The 20,986-nt window shown below is 43.4% G+C and overlaps 1 protein-coding gene across 11 annotated transcripts in view; it reads left to right on the top strand.

The window, feature by feature from the left end:
• Fsip1 (fibrous sheath interacting protein 1) overlaps nt 1-20,986 on the top strand; it is a 131,865-nt gene that overhangs the window by 25,488 nt on the left and 85,391 nt on the right. For 7 of the 11 annotated variants that reach the window (XM_076570335.1, XM_042275941.2, XM_042275943.2 and 4 more), the window contains 2 exons: nt 6,668-6,826; nt 14,909-15,043. In XM_076570335.1, the coding sequence (XP_076426450.1) occupies nt 6,668-6,826; nt 14,909-15,043 (294 nt within the window). The remainder of the gene's footprint in view (nt 1-6,667; nt 6,827-14,908; nt 15,044-20,986) is intronic. The other 4 variants (XM_076570337.1, XM_076570336.1, XM_042275942.2 and 1 more) reach the window with 1 other exon arrangement.

The raw sequence follows: 20,986 nt of genomic DNA, 5'->3' as shown, positions 1-20,986 counted from the left end.
GTTTATAAGCTTTATCAATTCCTGGGTGGAATCTTTGGGGTCACTCAAGTATACTATCATGTCGTCTGCAAATAGGGAAAGCTTGACTTCTTCCTTTCCAATTTGAATCCCCTTAATCTCCTTATGTTGTCTTATTGCTCTGGCTAGAACTTCAAGTACTATATTGAATAAGTATGGGGAGAGTGGACAGCCTTGTCTCGTTCCTGATTTTAGTGGAATTGCTTTGAGTTTCTCTCCATTTAATTTGATGTTGGCTGTTGGTTTGCTATATATTGCCTTTATTATGTTTAGGTATGTTCCCTGTATTCCTGATCGCTCCAAGACTTTTATCATGAAGGGGTGTTGGATTTTGTCAAATGCCTTTTCTGCATCTAGTGAGATGATCATGTGGTTTTTTTCTTTGAGTTTGTTTATATGGTGTATTACATTAATGGACTTTCGTATGTTGAACCACCCTTGCATCCCTGGGATGAAGCCTACTTGATCATGGTGGATAATCGTTCTGATGTGTTCTTGGAGTCTGTTTGCCAGTATTTTATTGAGTATTTTTGCATCAATGTTCATGAGGGAGATCGGTCTGTAGTTCTCTTTCTTTGTTGCATCCTTGTTTGATTTAGGAATCAGGGTAATTGTAGCCTCATAGAAGGAGTTTGGTAATGTTCCTTCTGTTTCTATTATGTGGAACAATTTAGAGAGTATTGGTATTAACTCTTCTTTGAAGATCTGGTAGAATTCTGCGCTGAAACCATCTGGTCCTGGGCTTTTTTTGGTTGGGAGACCTTTAATGACTGTTTCTATTTCCTTAGGGGTTATTGGACTATTTAAATAGTTTATCTGGTCTTGATTAAACTTAGGTATGTGGTATCTATCCAGAAAAATGTCCATTTCTTTTAGGTTTTCCAGTTTTGTGGAGTAGAGGTTTTTGAAATATGACCTTATAATTCTCTGGATTTCCTCAATGTCTGTTGTTATGTCCCCCTTTTCATTTCTGATTTTGTTGATTTGGATTCTCTCTCTCTGTCTTTTGGTTAGTTTGGATAAGGGCTTGCCTATCTTGTTGATTTTCTCAAAGAACCAACTCTTTGTTTCATTAATTTTTTGTATTATTCTCTTAGTTTCTAGTTTATTAATTTCACCTCTCACTTTGATAATTTCCTGGCGTCTATTCTTCCTGGGAGACTTTGCTTCTTCTTGTTCTAGAGCTTTCAGATGTGCTGTTAATTCACTAGTGTGCGATTTCTCCAACTTCTTTATGTGGGCATTTAGTGCTATGAATTTCCCTCTTAGCACTGCTTTCATAGTGTCCCATAAGTTTGGGTATGTGGTGTCTTCATTTTCATTGATCTCTAGGAAGTCTTTAATTTCTTTCTTTATTTCTTCCTTAACCCATTGGTGATTCAGTTGAGCATTATTCAGTTTCCATGAGGTTGTAGGTTTTCTGTAGTTTTTGTTGTTGTTGAAATCTAGCTTTAAACCATGGTGATCTGATAGAACACAGGAGGTTATTCTGATTGTTTTGTATCTGTTGAGATTTGCTTTGTGGCCAAGTATGTGGTCGATTTTAGAGAAAGTTCCATGGGGTGCTGAGAAGAAAGTATATTCTTTCTTGTTAGGATGGAATGTTCTGTAGATATCTATTAGGTCCAATTGGGTCATGACATCAGTTAAGTCCTTTATTTCTCTGTTAAGTTTCGATTTGGGAGATCTGTCCAGTGGTGAAAGTGGGGTGTTGAGATCTCCCACTATTAATGTGTGGGGTTTTATATGTGGTTTAAGCTTTAGTAATGTTTCTTTTACATATGTGGGTGCTCTTATGTTTGGGGCATATATGTTCAGAATTGAAACTTCATCTTGGTCGATCTTTCCTGTGACGAGGATGTAATGTCCTTCTTGATCTCTTTTGATTGATTTTAGTTTGAAGTCTATTTTGTTGGATATCAGGATGGCTACCCCTGCTTGTTTCTTAAGACCATTTGATTGAAAAGTCTTTTCCCAGCCTTTTATTCTTAGGTAGTGTCTATCTTTGAATTTGAGATGTGTTTCTTGTATGCAGCAGAAGGATGGGTCCTGCTTTCGTATCCATTCTGTAAGTCTATGTCTTTTTATAGGTGAATTAAGTCCGTTGATATTAAGGGATATTAATGACCAGTGATTCTTCATCTCTGTTATTTTTGGTGGTAGTGTGTGTGTACTTCTCTTCTTTGGGGTTTACTGTTGTGGCTTTATCTATTGCCTGTGTTTTCAAGTGTGTATCTGACTTCCCTCGGTTGGAATTTTCCTTCTAGTGCTTTCTGTAGGGCTGGGTTTGTGGATAGGTATTGTTTAAATCTGGTTTTGTCTTCGAATGTCTTGTTCCTTCCGTCTATGATGATTGAAAGTTTTGCTGGGTATATTAGTCTGGGCTGACATCCATGGTCTCTTAGTGTCTGGATTACATCTGTCCAGGTCCTTCTGGCTTTCAAAGTCTCCATTGAGAAATCGGGTGTTATTCTGATGGGTTTACCTTTATAGGTCACTTGGCCTTTTTCCTTGGCTGCTCTTAATATTCTTTCTTTATTCTGTACATTTAGTTGTTTAATTATTATGTGTCGAGGGGACTTTTTTTGGGGGTCTAGTCTGTTTGGTGTTCTATAGGCTTCTTGTATCTTCATAGGCATTTCCTTCTTTAAGTTGGGAAAGTTTTCTTCTATAATTTTGTTGAATATATTTTCTGTGCCTTTGAGTTGGTATTCTTCACCTTCTTCTATCCCTATAATTCGTAAGTTTGGTCTTTTTATGGTGTCCCAGATTTCTTGGACATTTTGGTTCATGACTTTGTTGGCTTTAGTGTTTCCTTCGACTGATGGAACTATTTCTTCTACTGTATCTTCAATGCCAGAAATCCTCTCTTCCATCTCTTGCATTCTGTTGGTTATACTTGCATCCGAAGTTCCTGATCTTTTACTCAGGTTTTCTATTTCCAGCATTCCCTCTGTTTGTGTCTTTTTCATTTTTTCAATTTCCCTTTTCAGATCTTGGACTGTTTCCTTTGTTTGTTTCATTGCTTTTTCATGATTTTCTTTCAGTGCTTTATTGTTTTCTTCCAGGATTTTAATGTTTTCTTCCAGGACTTTATTGTTTTCTTGGAGGGCTTTATTGTTTTCTTCTAATTTGTTTGCCCTTTCCTCTAGTTGTTTACAGCGTTCTTCCAATTTTCTTGTCTTTTCCTCTACACACGCCTCTACCTTCTTCATGAAGTTACTCATAAGGCTACTTTCTTCTGCTTCTTCCAATTTTTGGTGTTCAGGTCTAGATGTTGGAGGCGAGCTAGGTTCTGGTGATGCTGTATTGCTCTTCATTTTGCTGTATGTACTTCTGCTTTGACGTCTGCCCATCTCCTTGTGATTCCTTCTTGGTCTTATCAGTGGACTTGTTTCACAAAGATCTGACAGACTCAGGAGGACTCTCTCTCTTGTCCAAAAGGGAGTTCTCTTGTCCAACTCTTTGGTCCAGAAGGGAAGTCAGGGGCAAGCTCTGGTCCAGAATGGCAGTCGGGGACAGGCTGGGAGCTGGGGGCCGGTCTCTAAGTCTCAGGAAGTGGGTGGGGTCTTGGGCAGATGGGCGTGGGGGCAGGGCGCGGAGACTGCAGGGGCTGCCGGGGGCTTGGAAATGGGGATCCCTCCCGGTGGGGCTAGAAGGGGAGCTGCCCGGTGGCCAGAACCCGGCGCCAAGCTGGGCAGGTCCTCCCGGGGTGGCTGGTGGCCAGGGATGGGGTCCGGGCTGGACCCAGGCACTCACCTCTGGTCCAGAAGGGAAGTTGTCAGGGGAAGGCTGGGAGCTGGGAGCCGGTCTCTAAGTCTCAGGAAGTGGGTGGGGTCTTGGGCAGATGGGCGTGGGGGCAGGGCGCGGAGACTGCAGGGGCTGCCGGGGGCTTGGAAATGGGGATCCCTCCCGGTGGGGCTAGAAGGGGAGCTGCCCGGTGGCCAGAACCCGGCGCCAAGCTGGGCAGGTCCTCCCGGGGTGGCTGGTGGCCAGGGATGAGGTCCGGGCTGGACCCAGGCACTCACCTCTGGTCCAGAAGGGAAGTTGTCCCAAATTACGTATTTTAATGATCACATTTGATCTGTTTTATTCACTGACTCTTTTCCCCTCACATTATTTGGGAATCCAGTCCTATTTCTGACCTGGTATTATTATTATCTCTCAACTTGAGAAGTACTTCCTTGTACTGGCTGGTTTTGTGTGTCAACTTGACACAAGCTGGAATCATCAGAGGAAGGAGCCTCAGTTGAGCGGGTGATGGTGGGGGGATGTCTCCATGAGACCAGATATGAGGCATTTTCTCAATTAGTGATCACTGAGAGAGGGCCCAGCCCATGGTGGGTGGGGCCGTCCCTGGGCTGGTGGTCCTGGGTTCTATAAGTAAGCAGGCTGAGGAAACCGTTAGGAGCAAGCCAGTGAGCAGCACCCTTCCATGGCCTCTTCATCAGCTTCTGCCTCCAGGATCCTGCCCAGTCTGAGTTCCTATCCTGACTTCCTTCAGTGATGAACAGTGATATGGAAATATAAGCCGAATAAACCCTTTCTTCCCCAGCTTGATTTCTGGTCATGGTGTTTCATCACCATGTAGCAATAGAGACCCCAACTAAGACATTCCTAAAATCTCACATCTTGTTCAGCCTAGATTTGGGATAGGATTGTTTTTCTTCTCCTACCTTCCTTTCCTCCTGAATATATTGAAATCATCTGAAATTTAGTTTCAGAATGTTAAAAGTTTTTACCTTTGAAACAGTATGTTTCTTGTATTTTATGAATTCTTTTTTAATTGCTTGTATATGTGTGTGTATGCAGTGAATATGTGTGTACAAGTGTGTGTACACACTCATGTACATGAATGTGAGACTGCAGACTGAGGCCTCCATTGTAGCAAACAGGTTTTGTAGTGGGACCCAGGTCACTTATGTCTAATACTAGTGAGTGGATGAGCCTGATTAGTGGCTACTAAGTTACCTGCTTGAACCCTGACTGGAAAGGAGGCTGGGGAGATCATCTCTGGTTTCTATCTTGGGAAGGTGAGGTGCCTGCAAGCCAAGAAAGTTTAGGCTTCCCACACAGGCTGATGGCATCCAGGTGGTGCTGGGCAGGCAGAGCCAGACAATGTCACCTTCCATTTAATATATGACATTTCTTGCTGCAATTGCATGGTGCCTGGACACTTAATGTTTCTGTTGGGCTTTAACAATAGATTCCTTTAATTAATTTAAAAATAATTTCACGCCGGGCGGTGGTGGTACATGCCTTTAATCCCAGCACTTGGGAGGCAGAGGCAGGCGGATCTCTGTGAGTTCGACGCCAGCCTGGTCTCCAGAGCGAATTCCAGGAAAGGCGCAAAGCTACACAGAGAAACCCTGTTTCAAAAAACCAAAAAAAAAAAAAAAAACAAAAAACAACAAAAAAAAACCCCCAAAAAACAAAAAAAAAATAACAAAAACAAAAAAACACCAAAAAAATAAAAAAGAAAGAAAGAAAAAGACAAAAATAATTTCACTCAGGCAAAAGCTTTGAATGAATTGCTGTTTAGTCATTGGTATTATAATTTTAGTTTTGGTAATTGTTTGTCACTTTGATCATTCAGTATTTATATCAGTTTTATTTGAGAAATTAATCAACCAGTTTCTTATTTGTGACTAATTGGGTAGTACTACTTTCCTTGTATTTTTAGACTTTCAGGCTTTGTACAGGTTGTTGTTGTTTTTTTTTTTTTTTTTTTTTTTTTTAAACTGGAAATGACGTGACATTGTGAACCGAGGTCAGTTTTCTGAACATCACTCATCACACCTTGTTTCACTTTTGTGGCCATGAGTCTGACAAGCCCTGGCTGCAGCGCTTTGTGCATTTTCAGATGGACTCGCCTGTGCCTGATAAAATGATCATGCACCGTAAACATTCAGTGTGGCAGTTTTGAATGGATCCTATAAATGGATCTTATTTCTTAAAGTTTTATCCTTATTTAAGTGTATGCGTGTATGCTGTGCATGTGTGTGTGTGCCCACAAAGGCCAAAAGAGGGCATCGGATCTGGAGGTGAAGCTCTAGGCAGTTGTGAGCTCCCTGATGTGGGTGCTGGGACCAGCATGTGGTTCTTCTGCAGAAGCCGCCCCAGCTCTTCTTAACCACTGAGCCATCTCAGCAGCTGCTGTGATTGGCTGGGACTCAGTTACTCGGTTACAATAGCATACTCTTCGTATAATTGGTTTATAGCTTAAGCTAAGTTCACTATACACGAAGATTTTGGGCTAAACATATTTGGGCATGGAGCCTAGTTAAGACCAAATTATTTTGGTTCATTGGAATAAAGTTTGAAAATACCACACTTTTATCAGTTAAAGCTGACTTCTTCCCATCATGTCATAGTTTTTGTTTGTTTGTTTGTTTGTTTGTTTGTTTTTATGTGGAAGAGTGATCATATGAAAGAGAACCAGCTTATGGGGCTGAGGGACTCTAAAGAGATCACCAGAAGACACTTTGCCCAGGCTGAGAAGAGAATAAAACCATAAACTTTACTTATTTTTCACTGTCCGGTGGTGTCTGTGTTTTCTAAGCCCTGGGCTCTGATGGAGAGGTCTAAAAAGTATGTTTGGAAACAAATGTCGCATGGGAATGACCCGGTCACCTTGGTTTCCTTTTAGAGTGATCAGTGTGGTTGGCTGGTCCCAGGAGAAGGCTATACCCTGGCAGCCACTGACTCACAGCAGCTTGCTCAGATTGACACAAAACTCCAGGAATTCTCTGTGGTCTCGCCAACCGTCTTCAGCCTTTATCCAGGACTTGAGAGTCAGAGCAATAAGGTATGTTTTGGTTTTGGTTTTGGAGTGGGGAGGGCGAGTTGAGACAGGGTCTCTCTATGTAGTCTTGACTGTCCTGGAACTCCCTCTGTAGAACAGGCTAGCCTCAGATTTACAGAGGTCTTCCAGTTTCTGCCTCCCAAGTGCTGGAACTAAAGGTATGTACCACCACGCCTGGCCGAATGATAAGGTATGTTTAACTAGGAGCACTGCTTCAGACTGTTCAGGTTAATGCTGCAAAAGCTACTGCATGGACTTTCTAATCTCAACTGAAGAGGGTTCGTCCCGTTGCTCTTCTGTGAATACACCTGCAAACACTTCAGTCTTCCCAGCACTGTGCACTTTCTTTGGGTTATTTCTACTTTCTACCTATTTTTCTTTCAGTTGGGAATTTTCTGAGATGGGGCAATTGAGAAGCTACTACGTATTTTAATATTATCGTATCTTTATGATTTAAGATAGTTCTTGGTCAGGATTAGAGAAGTATTCATTAGTCCTTTGCAGCTTTTCCTCCGTTCTTTTGGTTCTCGGTGTGAGCAGAGCCAGTCATGTGCCCTTACTCTGTCGTGGTCTTCCTCCTCCTTTAACAGCGAGAATGAAGCTTTGCTGTGGTAATATCTCTCCTCTGACAGCTCTGAAATAAGTGTGGATGGGGCTCCCTCCAAAATTCTTCTACAGAGTGTAGAGTGTAGAGGACAGAGAAGAGCAGTGTTGGGCACAGGAAGCTTCCTTCCTTCCTGCTCCTCCCCATTCCACTGACAGTGGTCTCGTTAGGGCTCGGGTGGTGGTATGAAGAGAAAGTGTGTGTGTGTGTGTGTGTGTGTGTGTGTGTGTGTGTGTGTGTGTGTGTGTTGCTCTTTCAAAAAATTTAAGTATCAGTAACTTACGGTGAGTCCATTCCAGAAGATGCAGTTACCTTAGCTAAAGAAACTGTGTAAAGATGTCCCAATAAACAGCTTAATAACTGGGGGCACCCTGGGAGCTATCTCAGCTTCCCTAGGTTAGGATTCTAAGGTCCAGGAGGGAGTCATTCCCGACCCCTGGAGCAGAAGCAGTAGTGGTATTGTTCCCAGCACTAATTTCTGGATTGGGGTCAGAGTTCGTGGAAAGAGAGGATTGGAATACTCCTTGTAATTGAATGTGCCTTGGGACTTTGACACAAGTTACTCTAGTGTGTTTTGTTTGTATCACCGCGTTCTGCCTCTCAATAAGAGGTAGTTAAGATGAGTGATAAAATTGCCTGGAGGTCCCTCTATTTCTTCACGTTTCATCTGACTTTTTGTTGGTGGTAGGTTCTAGGACAGCTGTGTTCTAAAGCCTCAGCAGTGTTGGTGGAGATAGATGATGCTCTCGTCATGGCTGCCAGCCATTCTTCTCCACAGAGGCTGAGGATTTAGAGATTTGTTCAGGATTTAGAAATTCAACTATATTGTGAGTTCTTTGCTAGATTTTGTTATCATCATCTGAATCACTGATGCACAACTGTGCTGGTGTGGGCTGAGATCATGCAGTTTTGTGTGAAACAACACTTTTTTCACAAAACCAAGAGAAGATGGCACCGAATGCAGGAACAGACCAGGAGCGTAATAGTTGCCGAGAAGAAGTAACTGGTGCTTGCTTCTTCCGTGCAAGACAGCAGATCATCTGGACGTGTGTTCAGTTTCCTCTCGGAGCGTCTAGCGCAAACCAGCACAGCACATTGAACTTTCCAGGAGAAATGCAAGCCTAGCAAATTATTTCATGGTAATCATTTTTGAATTGTGAGGTCTCCTGAATAAGTTCACTGAAAAGAATGCATAAGCTCTTTATCTCTGTGTAGTTGGTGAATGGGCTCCAATCTGGTGTTGAGCACACACACTTAGCATTTGAATTCATTTCCTTTTCATTCTTCTGCAGACCATTAGGCTCATCAGCAGTTTTTCTTCACGAACCTTTAGAAGAATGTCTTTCAAGTGGAATATAAATCCCTACTTAAAGACTTTATTTGTGTGTGTGTGTGTGTGTGTGTGTGTGTGTGTGTGTGCACGTGTGTTCCTGTGTGCCTGTGTGTGCATGCATATTCATGTGGGTGGGTGCTAGCAGAGTCCGGAAGAGGGTGTCAGAGCCTCGAAGCTGGAGCTGCAGGCAGTTGTGGGCCACTCGGAGCGCTTCACAAGAGCGGCAAACACTTCACAAGAGCTGCGGAACCATCTCTCCTGTCCCTACATTTCTACTTTCAAAAGAATTCAACAGACGTTGACCTAGGGCTTACTGTACATTAGGAATCACAGGGGCTTGAAGATCAGTCAGGCACATGGGTTACCTTGGAGTACAAAAGCCTTGCTTTGAGTAACATTATTCAGACTGAGCAGGTTATATTTAGGAATATAGATGTATGTACATATAGACACGTAACAACAATAAAAAATAAGAGGTCATTCAAGTGTCTGCCTCTAAAGCATGAGGACCCGAGTTTGAATCCCAGAACCCACCTCAAAAAACCCGCAGAAGCCTGCCACCACATAGCACAAGGTTGGAGCTGGCGGCTGTGGGGCCAGATAAATTCACAAATGGGATTCCTTAGGCCCACAAAGTGTTTACAAATGTTCACAGTCAATATTTAAAAGTTAAGTGAACTCAAATGAAAATGCTAATTTCTTGTTTTTCTTTGAGAAATTAGAAAATATGGCAACACTTCGCCTGACTCCTTGGACGAAGCTAGTGGACCAGCTGAGCTGGTCAGCAGCTGTTGTCCTCTCTGGTTCTCCCCTCTCCTGTCCACTCACCATTCGGTACCATGTTGTCGAGAAAATGGTGTTCTGGACAAGTTGAAACACACAGGCTCCCTGATGTAGCTGCTTGTGGTTACGATATGATGTTAAGTTGGTAGGCATGGAAACCTATGACGCATACTTTGAGGGTCTCTAGAAATGATCGCAGAGATTACCAAAGCTCTGATCATTGCGAAAGGGAAGGGACATCACTTTTCTGGTCCTTAGAAGTTTGCTGGTTGTGACTGTCCTTGTATTAATTGCATGCCTGGTGCTCTTAACTATGGGAAAAAAAGGTTTTGTTGTTGTTTTGTTTTTTGAGATGGGTTTTCTCTGTGTCACTTTGGAGCCTTTCCTGAAACTCACTCTGTAGCCCAGGCTGGCCTGGAACTCACAGAGATCGGCCTGCTTCTGCCTCCTGAGTGCTGAGATTAAAGGCATGTGCCATCACCGCCCAGCAAAAAGGTGTTTTTTTTTTTTTAAAGATTTATTTGTTTAAGTATGTGAGTGCTCTATCAGCATGTACACCTTTATGCCAGAAGAAGACATCAGATCCCACTGTAGATAGTTAGGAGCTTTGATTGTGGTTGTTTGATAGGTGGTTGCTGGGAATTGAACTCAGGACCTCTGGAAGGGCAGCCAGTGCTCTTAACCACTGAGCCATCTCTCCAGCCCCAACTATGGAAAAAAATTTTTAAAGTAGCATTTGTCTTTTCCTCTGTGAAAACAAAGCATGTGGCCGCATTTAAAACAAAGCATGTTCTATCATGGCTGCCGTAATATTAACAATACTGTGGCTGCAGTTTTCTCATGTACTTCTAGTTCTCATCTTATGGGTGCCACAGAGCACCAGTGGAAGCAGGTTTGAGTCATAAGCTCTGCGGATTAACTGTGCACACCTGTGCTTTCCAATCTCTTGACCCGCCAGCAAGTCACTTCTTTCTCCATATTGGAAATCACCCTGTAAAGTTGAGTGATGACATTTAATTTTGTTTTTCTCATTTGTACATAGACTAGATTCCAGCTTTCTTCAGAAGTATCTATGATATGGGAGTTGTGTAAGATCCAGTTTCTTAAATCCTCAGCAACTGGATTCAATAATAAATGCTGTTCTTCTTGGCTCTTGTAAGACATAGAGTTTATTCAGCTCTCATGCAATCAGTCTTACTAAATCTAGAATTCCACTTCATGGTTAGAGTTTTTTCTCTCCTCTGGTCAAAGGAGAGTCATCAGAAATGTCTCTTACTGACAAGAGGTATTTCTTTGTTCTCAAACCAACTAACTTAATTGCACATAATGGCTCTCCTTAGCTTGATTTATTGTCCTGTGCTGAGAATATTAATTCCATCACACACAGTTTGGTAATACAAAAACAAACCAACCAACCAACCAACCAAAAACCCCAAATCCTCCAACTATTTGAGTGAAGAACATTGTATTTATATTCATCTCTTTTTCTTGCCAAAAACCCCCCAAAACACACACACACACACACACACACACACACACACACACACACACACACACACACACACACACCTCTGCTGAGAGCAAGAAAATGAGGTTGCTTTGTTTGTTTCTTTTTCAACACTAGCTAAAATTTAGGAGCAATTGACGTGTAATCCTGAAAAATGTCTATTGCCAAGTCCGTTTCCCCCCAGATTTAAAGCATGGGTTCAGAGCAGGAATCCAGTTACCATCACTCAGTCTATGCTAGTTACAAGCCCTGACTTTACCTCCCTCCAGAAACCATGGCAGTGTGTCTCACGAGGATCTGTGTTTGCACTGAAGGATAAACAAGAACTCACGCCTGCATTCCTTGCCTCTAGAGCCAGGCTGTCATAATTCTCATTTAGATCTGGAAATCGCTCTCCCTCCCCATTTTTACAGATTGTTTCAAAATTTGTATTTTGTTTTCTAATGATGCCTCCAATGCTGGCAAGGTTTCTTTCATTCCATGGCAACATTCCAAGATGATAAAAACAGTCTGTTTGAAAGATTTTTCCTACTACGTTTGGGAAACTGACCCATGTGGGACAAGAAGAAGGAGCTGGCTTATAGACATGCAGAGAGTGAGCCTGGACATGCGCCGCAGGCTGGCTTTGCCCACGCAGGCCCGGGTCCTTAACGCATGGCTTCTTTGAATATCAAATAACTTAGTGGGCTCTGAGTAATTTCCTTTGTATTTGACTTATAAAAAAATGAGTTTATTTCGCCTCAGAGGCCTCTGTTGGCTCAGTCAACATCACAGCTATTTCCTAAAGGGTAAACTCAGAATCTCTTGGCAATCAGTTAGTCAAATAACAAATATCAATTTACCGCAGGGTTAATTCTCTCCTTGTGGTGCCAGTAGGCGCTCTGAGTACATCACGGAGAGCCTTTGCTGGATGACTCAGAGCCACAGAAACAATCTGTTGCTTGGAGAATCTGCTGAATGAATCCTCAGAGCTTGTGAAGACAGTTCTGGCTGGTGTTTGCTGTCAGAAAGGAACTCCCACACCAGGCATCGGCTCAGTCTGCAGCAGGGTCACTTGACGGCACCAGTGACTTTCTTTTTCAGTTCTTCTCTCTTGGCCTGTTTTCATCCCATGGTCCTTGAACTAGATGGTCCCGCTGTCGGGGAGCGGGACTAAGGGACTAAGGGAAGGTCTCACGTACCCTCCACGTGCAGAGAATTGCAGACGAGGCAGCAGAAGCCAAGGCCTGGGAAGAGGCTTGACATCCTTTCACATCCTTGCATTCCTGATTGATGTACCAGAGCCGGGCCAGAGACCTGACCCTTAGGCCTGTACTTTTTGAATATGGAGAGTACACTGTCAGAGCAGAACAGAATAGGGTTGGTAGAATGCCATGCTGCTTGAAAATTTTTAAAAATGACCTTTCTGTTTATGAAATTAATACATTTATTGTAGGAAATTCAAGAACCACAAAAAACTAAGAAAATTGGAACACACACATACACACACACACACACACACACACACACACACACACACACGCGCGCGCGCACGCACACGCACGCGTACACACACTGAATGTAGGGCTTCATGCATGCTAGTCAAGTGTTCTACCACTGATCTATACTCCCATTATTGAATCAAGTTTTTTTTTTTTTCCAGCTCATCAAGTTAATTACTGTTAAACTTCTTCCAGTTTATTTCCGTGCAAAGGTAGCTCCTGACCCCCTTCCCAGGCATCAGCCAGGACAAGAAACAGGAAGCACACAGCCAGTTGGATTTCAGATGCTCGTGCCACTGTGTCCAGCTTTTTCATGGGTTCTGGGGATCCCATCTCAGGTCCTTAGGCTTGTGTGGCAAGCATTTTCACACACTGAGTGAGCTCCTCACATGACTAGTCACTCAGGAGAACGTTGTCTAATGTGCATTTTGCTGACATTCGTTCTAAGTATGATTAAACACTAATTGTGATCAAAGTTCTGAGAACCAAAATTAGAGTTTAGTGGTCAGTACTTGTGCAGGTTCGGGGGTTCAGTTTGTGTTGGGCTACCTGGGGTAGTGGGGAGTTAGCAGCTAAGAGCATGGCTGAGACTTGAATCTAAGTCCCAGATGATGGCCGGTGACACTTCCCCGGGCTGTACACACCTGGCATCTTGCTGCATTGGTTCTCTGCAGAGGAGGAAGTAGATGGGATGATGACTGCACTGGGACCCTTTAGTAGGGGGTCCTTACTTTCACTTAAGTAATTCTCACATCTGCAGGCAGTTGAATTTCAAGTGTTCAGTTTGCTAGCCCTTGCCTTTGAACCAGAATCTCCCATGTGGTGCCTGGCCTTCATATTTATTCATAGATCATGCAGATGACCCTGAATCATGTCATAGATAAATTGCTGGTGAATGGTCTGAATTCAGGCGGCAAAAAGAATGAGGTGCTTTGATCAGGGAGACACTGTAAGCTAGAGTGCTGAGTACTTTGGGTGACCAGCTATGGGTAGAGAATGAGAACAGTGGGATCGTACTCCCTTGAAAATAACCAGAGATGCCTCTTATGCCAGTTTCCTGTGTGGCAACCTGGAGAAGGATATCTATGGAAGAGAAGAGAGGCCATTCAGTTTTAGATACAGACTCAACCTCCCATCGAAAAGAGCCCACTTCCGATCACCTAGAAATGCTGTTAAATTTGAGCAACCATGCTTCTGTCAATGTGCTTGGCAGGCGAGAAGCAGCCAGGAAGTGCTTCCTTTGTATAGTACTTCCTGCATTCAAAGGACACATCCAGCTTGCTGGGTACCGAGCTTTGCTGCGTGTCTTTTATGTGCTAGGATGACTTTTGCCTGGGTCTCATCAGATGGTAAGACCAGAGCCGAGAGAAGCTGAGTCATCGTGGTAATGTCATCTCAGTCAGGAGCCAGGCGGCACCGAGAGTCAAAGCTTCTGATGTTGCAAGTCCGGTCCCTCCCGTTGTTACGCAGCCGCCTCTGGTAACATGGACGGGCAGGCTTAGCATGCATGTGGAACAGCAGCAGCTGTGGTCGCCCGCACAGCCTCACGCAGCCACCGGTCAGTCCAGGTGGAGGAAGAGCTGACGAGGCCCCGCTCCTAACCGAGGGGTTATTGGCAGCTGATAGCCGCTGGGGGACGGATACCCATTTTTCTTGGGAGGTGTGGCCACTGGTAGACTGCACATGCTTCTGACGCCCCCACAGCAATGCACACATGGGCAGCACTAAACAGATGTAGTGGGTTGTTGTTGTTATTATTATTATTATTATTATTTCAAGACAGGGTTTCTCTGTGTAGCTTTGAGCCTTTCCTGGAACTCACTTGGTAGCCCAGGCTGGCCTCGAACTCACAGAGATCTGCCTGCCTCTGCCTCCTGAGTGCTGGGATTAAAGGCGTGTACCACCGCCGCCCGGCTATTATTTTTTTTTTTTAAAGAGGAGAGGATATGAAATTTGGAGATGGGCATGTTGGGGGAGATCCACGGGGAGCTGGAGGGGTGAATGGGGAGTGGATATGATCCTATTTCATTGTACAAGAGTATTTGCAAAGAATTAGAGAAATTAAAGAAATGTGTGTGACAGACTTGAAGCCCAGAAAAACTGCAAACAGGACTCAGGCTCCTACCCAGCAGTGGTTCTCTCTACTGTACCTTCCTGCTTTTCAGATGATGCCAGACACGGAGTTTATCTCCCCACTTGTTCATGTGTATCTGGACTTTTAATTCCTCAAATAGGAAAATTGAAAAAAATTTCTCAACACGGGTTGAAGAGAAGAGACACCAAGCAAGGCAGTTGACCTTCAAGTCTCAGTCACATTGGAGGGTCTATGGCTGGACCTTAACTGGCCTGTGAGTGAGTTCTTTTGCTTTGAATTTAGGAACCTGACCCCGATGAAGAAAGAAATACAGAGCCAACTCCAGGAGAAAAGATACTCCAGGAGAGCAAAGAGCAAAGGGACCAGCAGTCTCGGCTGAGAGCCATTGATGGGAAGCTGAGAGAGATCAATGAACAGGTGTGGTCTTTCTCACTTAAAACCTAACCATAGCCATCATTGTCCTAAAGAAACCAGTCAGCTAGATTGTTTTTAATCGGCCATGAGAACTTGCCAGTCTAAATGAAAGCAAAAAATATGACTCATAGGACTTAAGATGATAGCATGATACAATAATTTGTATAGTGTTACCCGTAAAATACTATCTGAACTCAGAATCACATGTCTGTGTCTGACAGGAACACACATGTTCCCTTCTGGAAAATATTTAGTTTTCAAAAATATCCCATTCTTATGTACTAGCTTTAATGCTTAAATATTCATGTGTCTTGTTTACAATAAATACATTTTTAATTTTAAAACAGTATAAATAATTTTAGCCTGCTACATATTTTTCTTGCTTTTTAAAAAAATATGTTTTTTGAGCTAGAGTCTCAGTGTGTAGCCCAGGCTGGCCTTGAACTTTGTTTTTAAGGAAGGAAAGGTCTTTTGGTCAACAGTTTGAGGGTACAGTACACCATGGCAGAGAAGATGTGGTGCTGACAGTGCCCTTGGCCTCGGACTGTGGCAGCAGGAGCTGGAGGCCGCTGGTCACATTGTGTCTGAAGTCAGGAAGCAAGGAGAGCAGGGGACAGCCTCTGGAGGATGCTTCTGGGAACCGCTTAGTCTACATTATTTTCTTATTCTTGACCCTGTAACGGAGTATCCTTTCAAGATCACTGCTGCTTATGCCTCATGACCTGAGTTCGAATCCTGGAAGTCATGGTGGATGCAACTCTTGAAAGTTTTCTTCTGCCTTTCACACGTGTGCTGTGGTGCCCACCCACCCTCACTCACATACATGCACAAGTATACACACGTGCCACATGCACACATTATAATAATAAACTAATTTAAAGATGACTGATTTGGGAAAAAGAGGTATAATACATGGCCACAGAACTGGTGAGTTGAGGATCAAATCCACAGCCCATCTTAGGGAAGGGAAAGAAGAGCTAAACCTAACACAGGAGTCCTGATACCTACTCTTGGAGACACCTGTCTCCCAGGACTGACTTTGGAGCAAAGGCTGGAAAACTGCTTCATTCTGTGCTCTGGATGGTTGCTGATGGCTGCTGATGCACATTTGTCTTGGTCAAGGTTAGCTGAGAGAGTGGGATTCAGCCATTCCGTAGATGGCCTCGGTCCTGGACTCAGCTGTTAGGAGCTATGGGAAGAAGACAGACAGACAGACAGACAGACAGACAGACACACACACACACACACACACACACACACACACACACACACACACACAAAACACAGTGAAGCTGAGCTCCACACACTTCGTGTTGGATTGCACATTCACATAGTGCCCATAAAGCAGCTGTATAAAAGCCTCCCTAGACAATCTCTCCATCGTTTGCTGTACACATGACAAACAGTCTCTGGGACTCTTGTTTTTTCCTCTGTCTGAAACTTGATTTCTATTGTTTTGGATGTTCTCGTCCCACCCAGTCTTCTAAACCACCCCCCCAACGACTTTATAACTTCCCAGAGTTACAGTCCTGTAATGCAAGCGTCTGTTGTGGGCACCATGGTTATGATCCAAATTGCTTAGGCTCGAAACTCAACTTTGTGATGTTAGTATATTGTGAAAATTTTTCCCAAGGGGAGATGAGAACAAGTTTAACTCCACTGAAGTTTACCCTGGGAACCAATGAGTTTATTAGGCTTGCTTAGAGATCATGAGTGAAGGGTAATGGGCAGGTGTATGGGTGAGCTCCACTAGATGGGCTACACCACTGTGGATAGTGGCTTTCCATGGCTGCAAGGATGAAGTCCTTCCCCAGCTTTCCCCAGACTAGATACTTTGGCTCTTTCCCAGGGCCCAAGGTCACAGGAGATTAGGGCAAGATCTCATAATGGGAAGAGTGGATACTTAGGTGAGGGTCCAGTGACCTGCTTCATCCCCTCCTCCTCTGAGGGAATGCCGAGTCACCAAGCTCAGTTGTGATCTTTTGCGAGCAGACACAGCAGACTCACCAGTCTTAGGTCTTGGTCTTGTGCTGCTCTGAGGATAGGGCTGTGCAATTCAGTAATATGGTATTTGTGTGAGCTTATTTCTGGACGGAGGAGGATGGAGTACAGGTAGTGCAAATGGAAGCTGGAAGGGGGTAATCCTGCAGAGGACCCATGTGTCCTTCTCCTGACTCAGGATGAATGAAAGGAAGGTTGGACCAAGAAAAGCAGGCTTGGAAATGGAGAGTGAGAAAGGTTACTGTGTGCACCAGGGATCGGAGCGAGGAGGAGATAGGACAGCATTACGTCTGTGAGGACGAGATGAGTGTGCAAGTGAGCCACGGCCCACCTGAAGCCCGTCAGCAAAGATGGCAGGTCTCTCCGACAGCCTTCCAAAAAATGGGCATTGAATTGAAACAGGGTGAGGAGAGCTTGGATAATGATACATGGAGGGTCAAAGGAGCAAGGAGTTGATGATAGCTCTGATTTCATGGTCAGAGGAAAAATGAATGCAGTGTGTGTACTCCAGATATCAGTTCTTTGTTCCAGCTTCAGAACTTCTTCTGTATAACAGTACAGAGTCCATGGCAACTGTCAGATGTATGAGGTAGATCTCTACATCCTGAAAGGAAGATGCACAGATACATATGGAGAAAGATGTCATTGCATGAATCAGTGATTGTTGTGACTCCATTTGTATGGAGAGGTCATGGGGAAATCCTGGGCCCCTGTGTGTCACATGCTGGCGGTGATGGCTTTTAGTGAGGCTAGGGATGACAGAGAGCTGAAGAGAGGAAACACACTTTTTATGACATGCTAAAGGGGAAAGCATATTGGGACTAAGGTGAATGTTATATTATGTTTCACATTTTTCTCTATCTTCCCAATTTTAAAAAAATACAGGTGTTGTATTTTAAAAAAGCATAAATGTTTATGAATATGAGGATTTATTGCTGTTTATTGTCCCTTGCCTGATCAGTGATCTTTAAACATTTAGAGACAGTCATTACAACAAATGAGATTTAGTCTTACTGGTAACTCAGATTCACATTCACACACTTGTTAGGTACTGTATACACCTGATAGACCAGAGATGATATCATCGATGTGACGTGATTGTGTGTGAGTGGGGATGGTATAAGTTGGGGCCCAGTAATAACTGAAAATATTGGTAGATTTTTAAATTGTTTTTTTCTCAGAAAACAGTTGACTAATAGATACAACAGTGAATATAACATTATTTATATTTTTGCCCATATAATCTCACTTTTGGAAATAGTTCCAAAGAAATAATATTCAAGGAACACCAAGCCAAACAGAACAGGAAGCAACACAAATGCTCTTGAGTTAATGAATGCTAAAGGAATTTACACATTATGAGCCCAGCTAAGACTATGGCGGGACATTAAAAATAATGAATATGTGGACCTCACTGATATAGGACTTTTACGTGGAATTGTTTGATAGAAAACAAAAAAATCAAAGTTGAAGGTTGATCTTACCAGCTATATGTAATGTATGTTACACATTCATGTGCAGTGAATGAATAGGAATAGCTTGCCTTTATTCTGCTTCCCATTGATTTCCCCTTTCTTCTAAAGGAAGAGAAGTCATAATTGAGGAATCCTATAATTTCATTGTATCATTTAGAGATGTTTTAATCCACTGATATAATGATGGACTTCTTGATAATTTAAGAAGTAACAATAATTTATTCCTTATCTATTTTTTTTTTAAGAAAAGAATATCTTTAAGTTCTAGACCGAGGTAAAAATGCCTTTAAAGAAGTAGTTTGGTAATTCCACCGTTCATAGCTTTCAATTTTAGATTTCGGATTTTCAAAAGAATCAGCGATCCGCCTTTACCTCAGTGAGCCCATTAATAATGCAATGGAGAGTGGTTTGTTAGGATTGGGGAGAGCTCTTCATGGTTCCAATCATTCCAAAAGCTCCGACCACACTTTCAGGTCTTTATTGTGTCTCCTTTGAGTTTTTTTTTCATTGTTTTCCTCTTTCGACGTTGCTCCTACATCTCTGCACATTCCTTCCTGTTTCTGTTTCCTGGAAACCACAGTTTGACCTTGTTTGGTGAACTGAGTTATGATTGCATCAGGGTGGTTAGCTCTCTAAGCCCTTGCTGAGCATTGAGGATAAGAATGTGGTTCACAAAGGGCTATCAACCCTTGTGTTCTTATTTTGACATGTGCTTACATTCCGCCTGCTATGAGAATGGCTGGAGCCTGGTCCAAAGCCCAGGGCATTTTGTTTGCTCAGAGAATGGGTTGGAGGACGTTCCTCTAGTTGTTGAACACTGGGAAATCGGTTGTAGAGCGTGGAAGCTTAATCGTCACACAGGCCAGTTCTGTAGCATAGAAACCAAGGTACCGAACAGATAAGTGATTTTTCAAAAGCTCACAAGTACTTAACAGTAGGCTTAGGCCAAACCCCAGTTTTCCTGGTACCTTAGTCTCTGAACTTCTCAATAAATAGAACTATTAATTGCTTCTGTGTGGGTCAGCCGTTTTCTGTGTGGGATTTGTGACCACCTCGTGTGGACTGTGCCATCATGTCTGGCTTTCTTATACTGTTTCTGGGAATTCAGCGGAGGGCCTCATGCTTACACAGCAAATACCTCACCAACTGAGCTCTCTCTGGTCCACATGCATAGAACTTTTATTAGAATATTTTCAGCTATCACCCATCTCTTGGCATGCCTAAGTTATGAATTAAATGTATACATGGATGTATAGGAGAAAACAGAAGAGATAGGGTTGGCACTAACTGGAGTTTTAGGCATCCCCTCCCCTCCCCTCCCCTCCCCTCCCCTCCCCTCCCCTCCCCTCCCCTCCCCTCCCCTCCCCTCCCCTCTCCTCATCTTCCCTCCCTCCCTCCCTCCCTCCCTCCCTCCCTTCCTTCCTTCCTTGTTTTTTGAAACAGAGTTTTTCTGTGTAACAGCCCTAGTTACCCTGGAACTCACTCGGTAGCCCAGGCTGGCCTTGAACTCACAGAGATCCGCCTGCCTTTGCTTCCTGAGTGCTGGGATTAAAGGCGTGCGCCACCACGACTGGCTACTGCTTTTCTTATGGTTGCCATCTAAAGTTACTTCTATCCCAGAGAAAGGAGTGACTAAGGCAGTGGCACACAGCGACAGTTGTCGGGGGTCTGCTTGCCACTGGGGGCGAAGAAACTTTCCCCCGAGTGTAAATCCAGGCACTCCCTGCTTCATCAAGGAAGATTTGCTGACTGGCACAATGCCTTTGTGAAAACCAGTAGCTGACAGTTTGAGGGCTGGCACCAGCCAGTACACTGCTGTGAAGGTCCCAGAGGGTCAGGGTGTCTGCTCCTAGGTCTGGTGATCTGAGTTCAATTCTTGGGATACACATGGAGGGAGAGAACCTGCTTCTTCAGGTTGTCCTCTGATCTCCACACACACAAACACACAAAAAATAAACAAAAGTGAAAAAAGTTCAATTTTGAGTTTTGATCAACATTGTATATTAACCTAAATATGTGTTTACTTTGGCTTTAAAAATAAGACAACTTCAAAAGATACATTAATAATAAAATGAGGTGTGTGTCTGTAAGGGTAGAAATTCAATAGAAATGCAAATATCAGTGTTCCTTAATCTGGGAGTTCCCGAAGGTGAGATTATAGCCGCCCACGTGAGCTGGGATAGACCAAACTCCTGAGGAGGTAAGGGAGTGCAAATGTCAGGTTTTCAAGGGTATGGAAGAAGGTTGGAAAAAGAAGGAATAACCTGAAAAATGGTGCCTAGATTTATGAGTCAGATAAGGTTTCATGTTTAGAGACAGCATGGCCATGCAGCCAGATTCTGTGGCAACTTCTGGATAAGACAGTTCTGGTTTTACTTGCATGACAGACTAGATGTCTGGAGAAACTCAAAAAGACCCAAACAAGCTGCATGAGATACACTTTTAAAGGCAATTTTAAAATGGACTATTT

Source organism: Peromyscus maniculatus, chromosome 4, assembly GCF_049852395.1.
Source record: "Peromyscus maniculatus bairdii isolate BWxNUB_F1_BW_parent chromosome 4, HU_Pman_BW_mat_3.1, whole genome shotgun sequence".
Lineage (NCBI taxonomy): Eukaryota > Metazoa > Chordata > Mammalia > Rodentia > Cricetidae > Peromyscus > Peromyscus maniculatus.
The sequence above is the reverse complement of the archived record's forward strand: the minus strand, read 5'-3'. Positions and strand labels throughout refer to the sequence as shown.